At 37.4% G+C, this 12,952-nt stretch overlaps 1 protein-coding gene across 1 annotated transcript in view; it reads right to left on the bottom strand.

The window, feature by feature from the left end:
- Nucleotides 1–4,946: 4,946 nt before the first annotated feature.
- LOC125676885 (calcium-binding protein P-like) overlaps nucleotides 4,947–12,952 on the bottom strand; it is a 41,435-nt gene continuing 33,429 nt past the window's right edge. The window contains exons 2-4 of the mRNA XM_048914760.2: nucleotides 10,228–10,499; nucleotides 9,890–10,021; nucleotides 4,947–6,319 (exon numbers count right to left, since the gene is read on the bottom strand). Coding sequence (XP_048770717.2) covers nucleotides 6,158–6,319; nucleotides 9,890–10,021; nucleotides 10,228–10,499 — 566 coding nt within the window. The 3' untranslated portion in view covers nucleotides 4,947–6,157. The remainder of the gene's footprint in view (nucleotides 6,320–9,889; nucleotides 10,022–10,227; nucleotides 10,500–12,952) is intronic.

The following is a 12,952-nucleotide window of genomic DNA, read 5'->3' as shown; positions in this document are numbered from 1 at the left end:
ATTACATTGAAGGCTGAAATTAGTGATGCGATGTAAATTCAGAGAGAGAAAAAAGTAGTTCCGGCTTCTGGTTGTCAAGGGGGTGTGTCCCCATACCAAACCAGGTTATACAAAAATAACCTGGGTTCTTCAATTGAAATTTGCCCAAACATAGACAAGGATACAATAAGTATAAGGGTTTGTTTTTTTCTCTCATAAAAATTCATTGTATTTAGAACAAGAATTAATTTTCTGGTGCAATTTTGAAAGATAATGATGCAACCATTACGTCATCTTTCTACTAAAGAAGTAAAGTTGAGTTCTAGAACAATCTAGGTAAGAGGTGTCACTCGTGTGCGAGAAGTACACAACAAGAAGTAAACATCCAATTCTAGGTCACGCGTGTCAATCGTTATGAGTCAGAACAAACCCAAAATCAATTACACAATGATATTTATTTACAATTAATAATTGATAGAAAATTTTAACAATAGCAAAATACTAACTTACGGTAGTTGAACAATAAATCCAAGACTATACACACACAACAATAGTAATCCCAATATCGTAATTCCCAGTATAAATAAAAATCCAAAAGCATGTAAAGTGTCTAACCAGACCTTCTTTTTTTAATCGTAAGAATTTCAGTGTATTTAAGATAGGAGGGAGGTTTCTAGCGCAATCTTGAAAGACAATGATTTCAATAATTTCATACCTTAATCATTCTGCTGTTTATGAGCTTCCTAAAACGTACATATTATTAGATAAACAATGTATACCATATTTCGAAGTAAACCCTTAAAGATTGTAAGAGAAAACAAAGAAGTGATAATTTCTTTGTCACATGGATTTTTATCTGCGTTTTCATTGCTAAAGTGCACATGATATTTAAGATTCTATCAGGAAATTGGGGCTATAAAGACGGACAGACACACCGATATAGCAAAATTGCTAGCCTACTCTATCTTGAATGCGTGCGTCAATTATAACTAAACTCTGGGATATGTATACCAATTAGACTCTAGGATTCCTTTAATGAAAGATCCTACGACTAACACTAAGGTAAGCAATTGATCAACGAAGAAAATGCATAAATGAAGTTAAACCGGATGATATGGGGAAAAGTCAGCTTTCTCATACAAAAGTGGCGTTTTCACTTCAACGGATCGGAACACCTCTCGGCTTTTCCGTCAAGTCAGGAAAATCTTCTATAAAGACAATGTTATTACAAGCTTTGTCAGTTGGAACCAAAACATAATCTTCGTGTTACCTATCTTATTCTTTTATCACTTCTGGTTTACTAAACACAGATGGATAGATGGTGAATACTTTGGTTTTCATCTGTCTAATGCGGCATTTTAATATCTCTCTTATACTTTTAAGCCATTCTGACAATGTATGAAATTCTTCTTTTCCATATATAGCCCATCGTCTGGCATAATCATCAATAGAATACATAATAGAAATGAAGTTCTACCGCCAATTAAAAGACCGAGATTCTCTGTATTTAGGACCTTTTAGAATAAGTGATTTGAGGTCCTCATTTTCAACTATATCAACATCACCAGTAATGACATATCCAGCTGGACTATAGTTGAAAGAAGATGAAGAACAAGAACACGTAGGTGGATTAAGTATAAGACTGCAAAGTGTGTTTATGATTGAAGAGTTTGGATGCAATAGTAACAGTATATTTGTAGGAAATACTGGGTGTAGACTTCAACTTGAAAGAAGTTGGAATACATGACTGAACGTTTTTATGACGAAGAATGTTGCTTATGTTGACTGCATATATTTCTTTGTAAATTTGAGCTTAAGGAACTGGCGGCACGATTCTTATGGAATATTATCCATGACCCGTGGTGGTGTAAAGAGTCTGTGATTGGCAACGTCCATAATCATAGAGTGCATATGATGTTTATATCTCTCAACTAATTTGATCCGCAACACTTGTTTTCCTTATATGAAGTTTTTAAATCGAAGCAGGCCAATGACAAACAAGTAGATGGTACAGGGTTAGCCTAACCCTAACCCAGTGCAGAGGTTCCAACAGTCTTCTTTAAAGTCAGCATTTCGCAAAGTCTATGGTCATCATAACGATCTAGTTTGCAAATACAACCAATCATTGTGTCAAACGCTCTCTGACGTGTTTCATACCGATTGTTAGGCTGTTCTTGACACACCGATTTTGACTATGGATAACTCCATTTATCTGATCAAGATATATGGTTCACGGTGAGTGTGACCTGTCGACATGGGATACTTACTCCTCCTTGGCACCTAATCCCACCTCTGCTATATCCAGGGGTCCGTGTTTGTCCATCTCTCTATTTTGTATTACTTATAGGAGTTATGAGGTTGAACACTGTTCCTTATATTCACCTTTCATAGGGAAATCCTCAATTTCTACATATTGATATTTCATTTGTAATCATATAAGTGCTCCATCCCTTTGTACTTCGGAAAACTTTAATGAAATTATTTCTGATCCTAAATACTCAATGTTCAACTTAACAACGACGAATTAAAAGACAAGATGCTATAATGCTATTATAACCAAAACTGGAGGAATACGAGTGTCAGATGTACTGCAAAATTTACTTCATTAAGATCATAGGACAGCTAATGAAGTAGGACTTACAAAACTGTCTGAGAAAGTCACTGTTAGTTACAACTGGAAACAAAAACAAAACTTAAGGATAGGGTCAGGGTTAACTTTTATCCTTTTCCAATAGTTTTATAAAATCTTAGGATTGAAAAAAATCCAGATTTCAATAACATATTTTGATCTAGGCAGGCTACTGAGAAACAAGTTGATGTTGCATGGGTTTCAACAGTATCGTTTAAAGTCAGCATTTCTCATATTCCATGGTCGTTATAATGATCTAGATTGCCATTACAACCTATCGATGGGTCAAATGTTTTATTGCTTGTTTCATATCGATAGGTGAGCCATTCTTGAACTGATTTGGACTACAGGCTACACTGCACACTTGATCAAGATATAGGGTTCACGGCGGGTGTGACCGGTCGACAGAGGATGCTTACTCCTCCTAGGCACCTGATCCCACCTCTGGTATATCCAGGGGTCCCTATTGGCCAAACTCTTTATTTTGTATTGCTTATAGGAGTTACGAGATTGTTCACTGTTCGACATCTTCACTTTTCACTCAATATAGCATGGATAAAATCTTCAGATGTAAACATAACAAATGGTTTCAGACTCTGATGAAGACCTGATTAACCCTAATAACCATTTGGTGTTTCGGTTTTAATCAATATTAACAGAAAACAAAATCGACTATCGGTAAGAATCCACATTTAGATCAGGATACTCATGACGGCAAATTGACGATGTGTATGCTTATAGGAGTTATGAGATTGATCACTGTTCGTTATCTTCACCTTGCATGCTAGTCCAGAGTCCTCGTGTTGGGAACGTAAAGAAGAACTTCAAAGATTCAACATAACAACAATTGTTATTGATGAATTGCACTTGATTTCTACTTGGTAAGACCATTATATTTTGTGCGGGAGAGATGTACGTGTAAGCATGTTATGGATATCAATTTTGCCTAGGTTGAACAAAATGATGTTTGGGTACTTGTTTAAGGACAATCAACTCGCACCCACGGTACGTTTAGTCCGGACAACTGAAAAAGTTACTTTGGTGGTACGTTTATAAGTACACTAAAGTTACTTTTATGGTACGCTTATAAGTGCATTAGGGTTAGGGTTAGAACTAAAGATACCCGTGATGCTGTATGGTGGTATTTGTATTTCAATATATGTTATTAAGTTTTAAAACTTGTCCAACTTTATCAGTACATAACCCTCAGACCTTGTCATTTAACAATGAATATTGAATTCATACATTAAAATCAAAATGTAATAAATGATGAAGATCATAAAGACATAAGACAAAACAAATAAGACTTGTCAATGAACAGAATTAAAACCCATAGAAAGATATCATTGATATCTGGCAGTAATTATGTTGTAATATTTCAGTCGATAGGAGGATACATAGCTTCAAAAAATAATTTGGAAAGCGGTTTAGTGACCTTGTGGAGCTAGGATTCATCACTTCCAGCTGTTTAGTGACCGTGTGGAGCTAGGATTCATCACTTCCAGCTGTTTAGTGACCTTGTGGAGCTAGGATTCATCACTTCCAGCTGTATACTTCCTAATGTCAAACTCCGGGATAATCTACGTGTAGCATAATTGCTTCCAACAGGCGCCCGATATCATTTGTAAAAGTCTTTGGTCTTTCGAATATGTTCTAGAATCGAAAGTTTTAGCAGTTAGGATTATTTTATGTTCCAACGGCTTTCCCGACATGGGACCTTCCTTTTCAAACGTCATATCCGAAAGTTCCGCGACTCCCTCGTCTAAATGTCTAGTGTGAACTTAAGCTAAGGAGCAATTACCATCTATGAATTCGTCTTAGGTCACCATTCTCTGCTGTAGTGAATAAAAAGTATGTGAACTGACAACATTAAATCGTTTCTGCAACCCTATCTTTTGCATTAACTTGAAAGGTGAAGATAACGAACAGTGATCAATCTCAAAACTCCTATAAGTAATACAAAATAGAGAGTGGGGCAAACACGGACCCCTGGGTATACCAGAGCTGGGATCAGACAAACACGGACCCCTGGGTATACCAGAGTTGGGATCAGACAGACACGGACCCCTGAGTATACCAGAGCTGGGATCAGACAAACACGGATCCCAGGGTATACCAGAGGTGGGATCAGGTGCCTAGGAGTCAGATTGTACTGGTGAATTAGATCGTTAAAACAACTATAGGATTTACGAAATTCTGACTTTAAACGAGACTGTTGAAACCCCTGCACCACCAACTTGTTTTTCAGTAGAATATCTGGATTTAAAAAATGACCATATGCAGAACAAACTTTTGAGTATCGAATCATTTGAGAGACATTAATAACATATACAGGTGATAATGGAATATTAATTTAATTACAAAGATCCATTTTTATGTACGAAAATTTACAAATCATGATGTTTGTGTAAAATATATCCATGCAAGATTAAATCTATATCTAACATATATGTATATTGTATTACACATCGTACAACAATACATTATACAATTAGATGTATACATACAGAATATAGTACATAGTAAATGCCATTCTAGAGGTATGTCAATATACAAAAAATCTTAGTGTCTCTAAATAACTAAAGGCACATAGGCCACAAAGCTCACCTGAGTCACCTCCCTTTTCGTGAATCTAATATAAACTTTTGTAGATAAATGCAAGGCACAGTGAGGACAAAATGGCTCATTAAAATTTCCTTCCCTTTATTTGTGCTGTTTACAGGTATAACCTTTCATTTCTTAATTATGAAATATTTGAAATATAGCTTCAGCCATACATAACATTTGACGCTTACCATGATAAAGCTTGGACAGCCAATTGTGGTTTAAAACGTTTCCCAGACATGGATAGTAAACTAAAGGATTACGCTTTTATTATAATTTGTGATCATGTTGGTGTAAGAGTTTTTACATGTACATGTACAGGCTACTTTTGTGTGCGAGTCATTACATGTACAGGCTATCTTTGTGTGAGAGTTATTACATGTACAGGCTATTTTTGTGTAAGAGTTATTGCATGTACAGGTTATCCTTGTGTAACAATTATTACACGTACAGGCTATTTTTGTGTAAGAGTTTAAGAGTTATTGCATGTAAAGGTTATCTTTGTATAAGAATTATTATTTGTAAAGGTTTTCTTTGTGTGAGACTTATTGCATGTAAGAAGTATTACATGTACAGGCTATCTTTGAATAAGAGTTACAGACTTTGTGGTCCCATCTCAAAGATCAACAAGGCGGTTGATAGGAAATTTGAATTAATTACCTTTCCCTCACATATACTTGAAAATGCAGGAAGACAAAAAAAACTTAAACAAGTTACACCAGACACACATTTGATCAGGACAGCTTACTTGAGTTTTGGACTCAGACAAGCTAAAGATTTACCATAGACAACGAACAATATATTTCACAGGCGAAATTAAATTTGGTACCTATAAAGCGATTAAACAATTTGTTGTTTGAGCCAACGATCAGAAAGGTATCATAGTTAACTCAGAATGCACCCTCCACATTCATGGGGAAATTGCTGGTATCATCAATCTGGAGTCTAGTAGTAACTATTATAACTCGAATAGACAATGACACGCAAAACAATTGACAGACCAATGACGATAATCCCGATTACAACGGAAGTGATCACAAGGGTGCGTGCGCGCCTCGACTGCTCCTGTGCTTCCACCGCGTTTCCAACAGCAGCTGCATTTTTTGCCTGTATACAAAAAATTAAAAGTATTAGAAATAATAGTCATTCTTTTCATAGAAAAGGGGGTAGTTAAAGTTGCCATCAAAGTCTATACATTGAAAGTTCACGGTAATGCATAAAACCCCCAGGCTTTTGGCCATTTGCTCACCCTAATTTGGATTTGTGTATCGTGTTTATGTCGTTCTATTTCATTTATATGCACCCCCCCCCCCTCCTCGTTTTCTCAAACTTCACCTCAATATAAGGACATACACTCCTCTGATCTAGATATAACTCAACTGTCAGTAAGAAAGTCTTGTATTTAACAAGAGGCCCGTGGGCCACATTGCTGACCTGAGTTACCTTGGCCCATACTTAAAGATTTTCCTTTTATATTCGCATATAAATCTTTGATCCCTATTGTAGCCTAAACCTACCCGCGGGGGACATGGTTTTTTATAAACTTTAATCTGCACTATGTCAGGAAGTTTTCATGTAAATGTAACATTCTTTGGCCAAATGATTCTTGAGAAGATTCTTCATATATATTTGTATGCGAACCTTTGATCCCTTATTGTGGTCCCGTCCTTTCCCATGGGGTATTATTTTAACACATTTGAATCCGCGCTATGTCAGGAACCTTTCTTGTATATGTAAACCTTTCTGGCCCAATGATTTTTCAGAAGAAAATTCAGAAAGATTTTCCCTATATAAATCTGTATGTAAAAATGTTATCCCCCTTTGTAGCCCTATCTTAACCCTTGGGGCCATAATTTAAAACACACCTAAATCTGCACTATATCAGGAAATTTTCATGTAATGTGTACTTTCCTGGCACAGTGGTTCTTAATTCAATTAATTTCTTAATTTAAACAATAATTTATTCACTAATCAATAAATGGGATTGGGAAGCAGGTATAGCCTATTTCAGCACTCTCCCTGTGGTTCTTGAAAAGAGGATTGTCAAAGATTTTACCGGTACCTATATATTCGCATGTAAAATTTTGATCCCCTATTGTGGCCCCATCCTACCCCCAGGGTCATGGTTTAAACAAACTTGTATATGCGCTATGTCAGGAAGTTTTCATGTAAATTTCGACCGTTCCTGTTCAAGTGGTCAAATGACCCCACCTTGTTTTTGCATTTGTGTGATTATCACCCCCTTTGAAAAGGACATTACCCTTCATTAGAACAAACTTGAATTATCTTCACCCAAGGATGTTTTGTACCAGTGGTTCTGGAGAAGATTATTTAATGTTGTTAATGTATTTTTACTATTTTGCTATTATCTACCCTTGGAGAAGGGCGTGGCCCTTCGTTTCAACAAACTTGAATCCTCTTCCTCCAAGATTGCTTTGTGCTAAGTTTGTGCTAAGTTTGGTTGAAATTGGCCTGTGGTTCTGGAGAACATTTTTACAAGTTGGCAATGTCTTTTCTCTATTTTGATATTATCTCCCCCGTGGGGATCCGGGTTAGAATAGGTCCTCAGTACCCCTTGCTTGTCGTAAGAGGCGACTAAATGGGACGGTCCTTGGGATGAGACCGCAAAAACTGATGTCCCGTGTCACATCAGGTGTGCCACTATAAAGATCCCTCCCTGCTCAAAGGCCATAATCGCCAAGCATAGGCCTAAATATTGTAGCACTTCACCGGCAATGGTGGCGTCTCCATATGAGTGAAATATTCTCGAGAGGGGCGTTAAACAATATTCAATCAATCAATCAATGGAAAGAGGTGTGGCCCTTCGTTTAAACAAACTTGAATCCCTATCATCTAAGGATGTTTTGCGTCAAGTTTGGTTGAAAATGGTAAAGTGGTTTTGGAGAAGATTTTTAAATGCTGTTAATGTATTTTCACTATTTTGCTATCACCTCCCCTTGCAGAAAGGCGTGACCCTTCATTTGAATAAACTTCAATCCCATTCATTCAAGGCTGTTTTGTGCCAAATCTGCTTACAGTTGGTCCAGTGGTTCTGGAGATGAGGATGAGAATGTAAAAGGTTTACAACGAGGACAACGACGACGAACTTCCGATCAGAAAAGATCACTTGAGTCTTCGGCAGGGTTAGGGTTAGGGTTAGCCTTCGGCTCATGAAGGCTCAGGTGAGCTATATAACTTTGCGTAAAAGGCAATGAAGCCAAATGAAAGTTGATCACACTCTGCATTCATTTTTCAACGTAATCATATTAGCAAAAAAAAAACATTGCTATCTATATTGACAATAATAATAATTAATAATTATCATAATCATATTAGCTATAGAAAACATATTGATATCTAATGTCCAATTTACGCGGAATTTTGAAATCGTTGATACCTTTAACATTTTATATCTATAATATACCCTTCCAATATTGCATATTTTCGGGGACCTTTCGCTGTCAGGGTTAGGGTTAGTCACGTGATCACCAAATACGAGAATTTCATGGGCATTTATTAGACCGGGGCATTCCTCAACGATACCGTATTAGAAATCATAATTCATCTGTTGAAATGAACCAAAATAGGTTTCTTTATTTTTTTCTTTGCTGTAAGCCCTTTGGAGAAGTTTTCCCTAACTGAAACGTCGCAAACTGCAGGCGAAGTGTCAGAAATTTAGGCGTATGCATGACGCGTAGGGCTCTAACGGTGAGGGTTGTTTAACGTGCAAACGCCTGCAGCGACAGGGGACCTCGGAAGTTAAAGTCTCATCCGAAACACCTTTAACTTTCACTTCTAAATACCGAGTGTTTGGCGAAGACGCTTTAACTACATATTTCAATGTCTTAGATTAAACGCAGAAGACGATAACCAGCAAACCTTGAACATACGGCATCCCAGTCACAAATGGAATGCTATAACCCAGGAGTCACCACTGCGTTTACATATCATAAAATTCTGCATACTCCAGAAATAGCTGTACAGGAAGTGTATTCACAGAATGGGTCAAAACAAAGCTCCATATTTTCCTAACTATAAATCAAAATGCATATCAGTTTCATCTTGCATTATATCTCTGATCTTTATAAAACTTGTGTGGCCTGAATATGGCGCTTGGGCATGGGTTAGATACGGAATGATAATGACATATTGAGATATTGTAGGTTCGCTTTGAATGATAATGGCATATTGAGATAGTGTAGGTGCGCTTTGAATGATAATGGCATATTGAGATGTGTTGGTTGGCTTTGGAGAAAATTCCTTTGTATATATTTACTACATACGTATTCCTTAAAAGAATGAAACAACTTCAATTATATCTCATTTGTATTTGAGTATTAAAAATAATCGCACCATCTCGTTCATTTTGAATTTACGGGAGTAAAACAATAAGGCTCTACCAATACCCAACTACATCGTAAGTATATGAAGAACAAGATGACGCTATCGTGCTTGTATCATTTCTAAAGCTTGTATCATTTCTAAAGGAAATGTTTTCACTACCAAAGCTTATCAACTCCCTTAAAGACTCAGTGACGTGATTCTCAATATAGAGGCGTTCTCTTTAAAAAGTCGTTTACAGGCTAACAGATAGACAAAGGCAAAGAGTCAAACTTGTACAAGCTAACAGACAGACAAAGGAACAGAGTTAAACTTGTACAAGCGCATGGAAATTACCCTGTTAGCTGCAAGTATAGCAAATATTCCCGTAGGCCAAAAACAGCAGAGGCAGGAGAGAATGGCGGGTACCATCCAATCTTGTTGTGGAGGCTGGGAGATGACCATCGTGGCTGGGCCAGGCTGAGTAACCTACGTAGAGCAGGAATACATAGGCTGATGTAAATATATAATCATTGACGCAATATACAAGTAACATTGTACAAGTTAATATTAATACAGATGATGATGATCATGATGATGATGATGATGGTGGTGGTGATTTCAGCAAATCAATGTAAGACAGAGAAAAAAATTGAAAATCGGCAGCATAATTTAGTAACTGTTTTAATAGTTACCACAACATTTCCTGGTGGAGCTCCGCCCCCTTGCGGATATTGACCTGGAGTGCCACCTACTGGGTAATATTGATGGCTCGGATATTGGTTCTGAACACCACCTTGCTGTGGATAATAACCTCCTGCATATTGACCTCCAGGATGTTGACTTTGACCTCCAGGATATTGACTTTGACCTTCAGGGTACTGACCCGGGTACTGATTGTACTGGTTTCCGTAAGCAAACTGTGGTTGTGCACCAGGGTTAGTTACCTGGTTGTAATCCGGAGGAGCTGGAAAAATACGTTTGGTCAATTACAACAGATTTGAAAACATGTTGCTTAACAAGGAGTCGAACCCAGAATCACTACGTTATAGGTCAGATACTTCACCAGCTGAGATACCTGAGAGAGTGTCCATGATCTATCTGACAACTTATAATTACCACCACCTGAGAGAGTGTTCATGATCTATCTGACAACTTATAATTACCACCACCTGAGAGAGTGTCCATGATCTAGCTGACAACTTATAATTACCACCACATTTTTCTTCAGTTTTTACCGAGATTCCTCGCTCCTAACATACCTAGAAATCTCAATAGGTTCCTAACTTCTAACTTATCTAGAAATCTCACGATATTCCCTGCCTCTAAAAGACCTAGAAATCTCACGAGATTCCTTACCCCTAACATACCTAGAAATCTCACGAGATTCCTTACCCCTAACATACCTAGAAATCTCACGAGATTTCTTACCCCTAACATACCTATACATCTCACGAGATTCCTTACCCCTAACATACCTAGAAATCTCACGAGATTTCTTACCCCTAACATACCTAAACATCTCACGAGATTCCTCGCTCCTAACATACCTAGAAATCTCACGAGATTCCTTACCCCTAACATACCTAGAAATCTCACGAGATTCCTTACCCCTAACATACCTAGAAATCTCACGAGATCCCTTACCCCTAACATACCTAGAAATCTCACGAGATTTCTTACCCCTAACATACCTAGACATCTCACGAGATTCCTCATTCCTAACATACCTATACATCTCACGAGATTTCTTACCCCTGACATACCTATACATCTCACGAGATTCCTTGCACCTAACATACCTAAACATCTCACGAGATTTCTTACCCCTAATATACCTATACATCTCACGAGATTTCTTACCCCTAACATACCTATACATTTCACGAGATTCCTTGCCCCTAACATACCTAAACATCTCACGAGATTCCTTGCCCCTAACATACCTAAACATCTCACGAGATTCCTTGCCCCTATCATACCTAAACATCTCACGAGATTCCTTGCCCCTAACATACCTAAACATCTCACGAGATTTCTCATCCCTAACATACCTAGAAATCTCACGAGATCCCTTACCCCTAACATACCTAAAAGTCTAAAGAGATTTCTTACCCTTAACATACCTAGAAATCTCACGAGATCCCTTACCCCTAACATACCTAAAAGTCTAAAGAGATTTCTTACCCTTAACATACCCAGAAATCTCACAAGATTCCTCACTCCTATGTCTACTCTACAAATAGGCATACCTTCAGTCTCTACATTACGTGGAACTAGAGAGCCTTCGACGTCTACTCTACAAATAGGCATGCCTTCAGTCTCTACATTACGCGGAACTAGAGAGCCTTCGACGTCTGCTCTACAAATAGGCATACCTTCAGTCTCTACATTACGCGGAACTAGAGAGCCTTCGACGTCTACTCTACAAATAGGCATACCTTCAGTCTCTACATTACGTGGGACTAGAGAACCTTTATGTATACTTCTACCCCACAAAAAAGCTTGACTTCAGTCTCTAGATTACGCGAGACTAAAAAGTATTTGTGTATAATTACATATAATCTATCCCACAAATAGGCATACCCCCAGCCTCGTATATTACGCGGGACTAGAAAAATCAATAGAATTCAATTTTATCCACATTCATACAACAGTTTTAATATTAGTGAATAAATGCGACATAAAATAAATATAAAGAATAAACTGTTACGAAACACGTAATATCAGATATACACGTTTTGTTATTATAATTATCATGTCAAGATAAAAATATATGAATGTTAGACAGAATTGCTGTAATATTAGACAGAATTGCTGTAATATTAGACAGAATACGCAAGATCGCGACTACTTTTTCCGTCTTGGTTTTAAATTTTACTTTCCCCTTTCAAAGTCTCGCGAGACCCAGAGTATGCGAGAATCTGGGCATCTTGATAAATAATACCAGTTCTGCAACTTTTGTCGTGATCGATTCACCTGACTTTAACAATGGTGCACTATCATTGCATTGCAGTAGACTGTAGTAATGATTCAAGAAAGAAACCTAATACGCAGAAATATCCACAAATGATAGATTTTAATGGAAATTAGGTAGATTTTCCCCCACTGCTGTCAGCCAGGAAATTTCCAAAGCTGAGAAGAGCTTGCGTCAAAACATATAGCTTCGCGAGCTAATTTCAGGAGTTCATTTTTCCTGTATCCAGACGTTTCACACACCTTTAATTTAAAAATGTTTTTAATTGTGGAATGCACAGGTTAAATCCGGTCTTCCGATGACATGTTTGAATAAACAAAAAATGCCCAAGATCAACACGCTTTTCTGGACTTCTTTACAAGAGAGTTCCGCTAACTAAGTATTTACGATCTTGCGTATTCGTGATGCATTTCCCCCCCCCCCCCCATTAAATGATAGACTAA

Source organism: Ostrea edulis, chromosome 3 (assembly GCF_947568905.1).
Source record: "Ostrea edulis chromosome 3, xbOstEdul1.1, whole genome shotgun sequence".
Classification (NCBI taxonomy): domain Eukaryota; kingdom Metazoa; phylum Mollusca; class Bivalvia; order Ostreida; family Ostreidae; genus Ostrea; species Ostrea edulis.
Note: the sequence above shows the minus strand (reverse complement) of the source record. Positions and strands in the feature narration are given on the sequence as shown.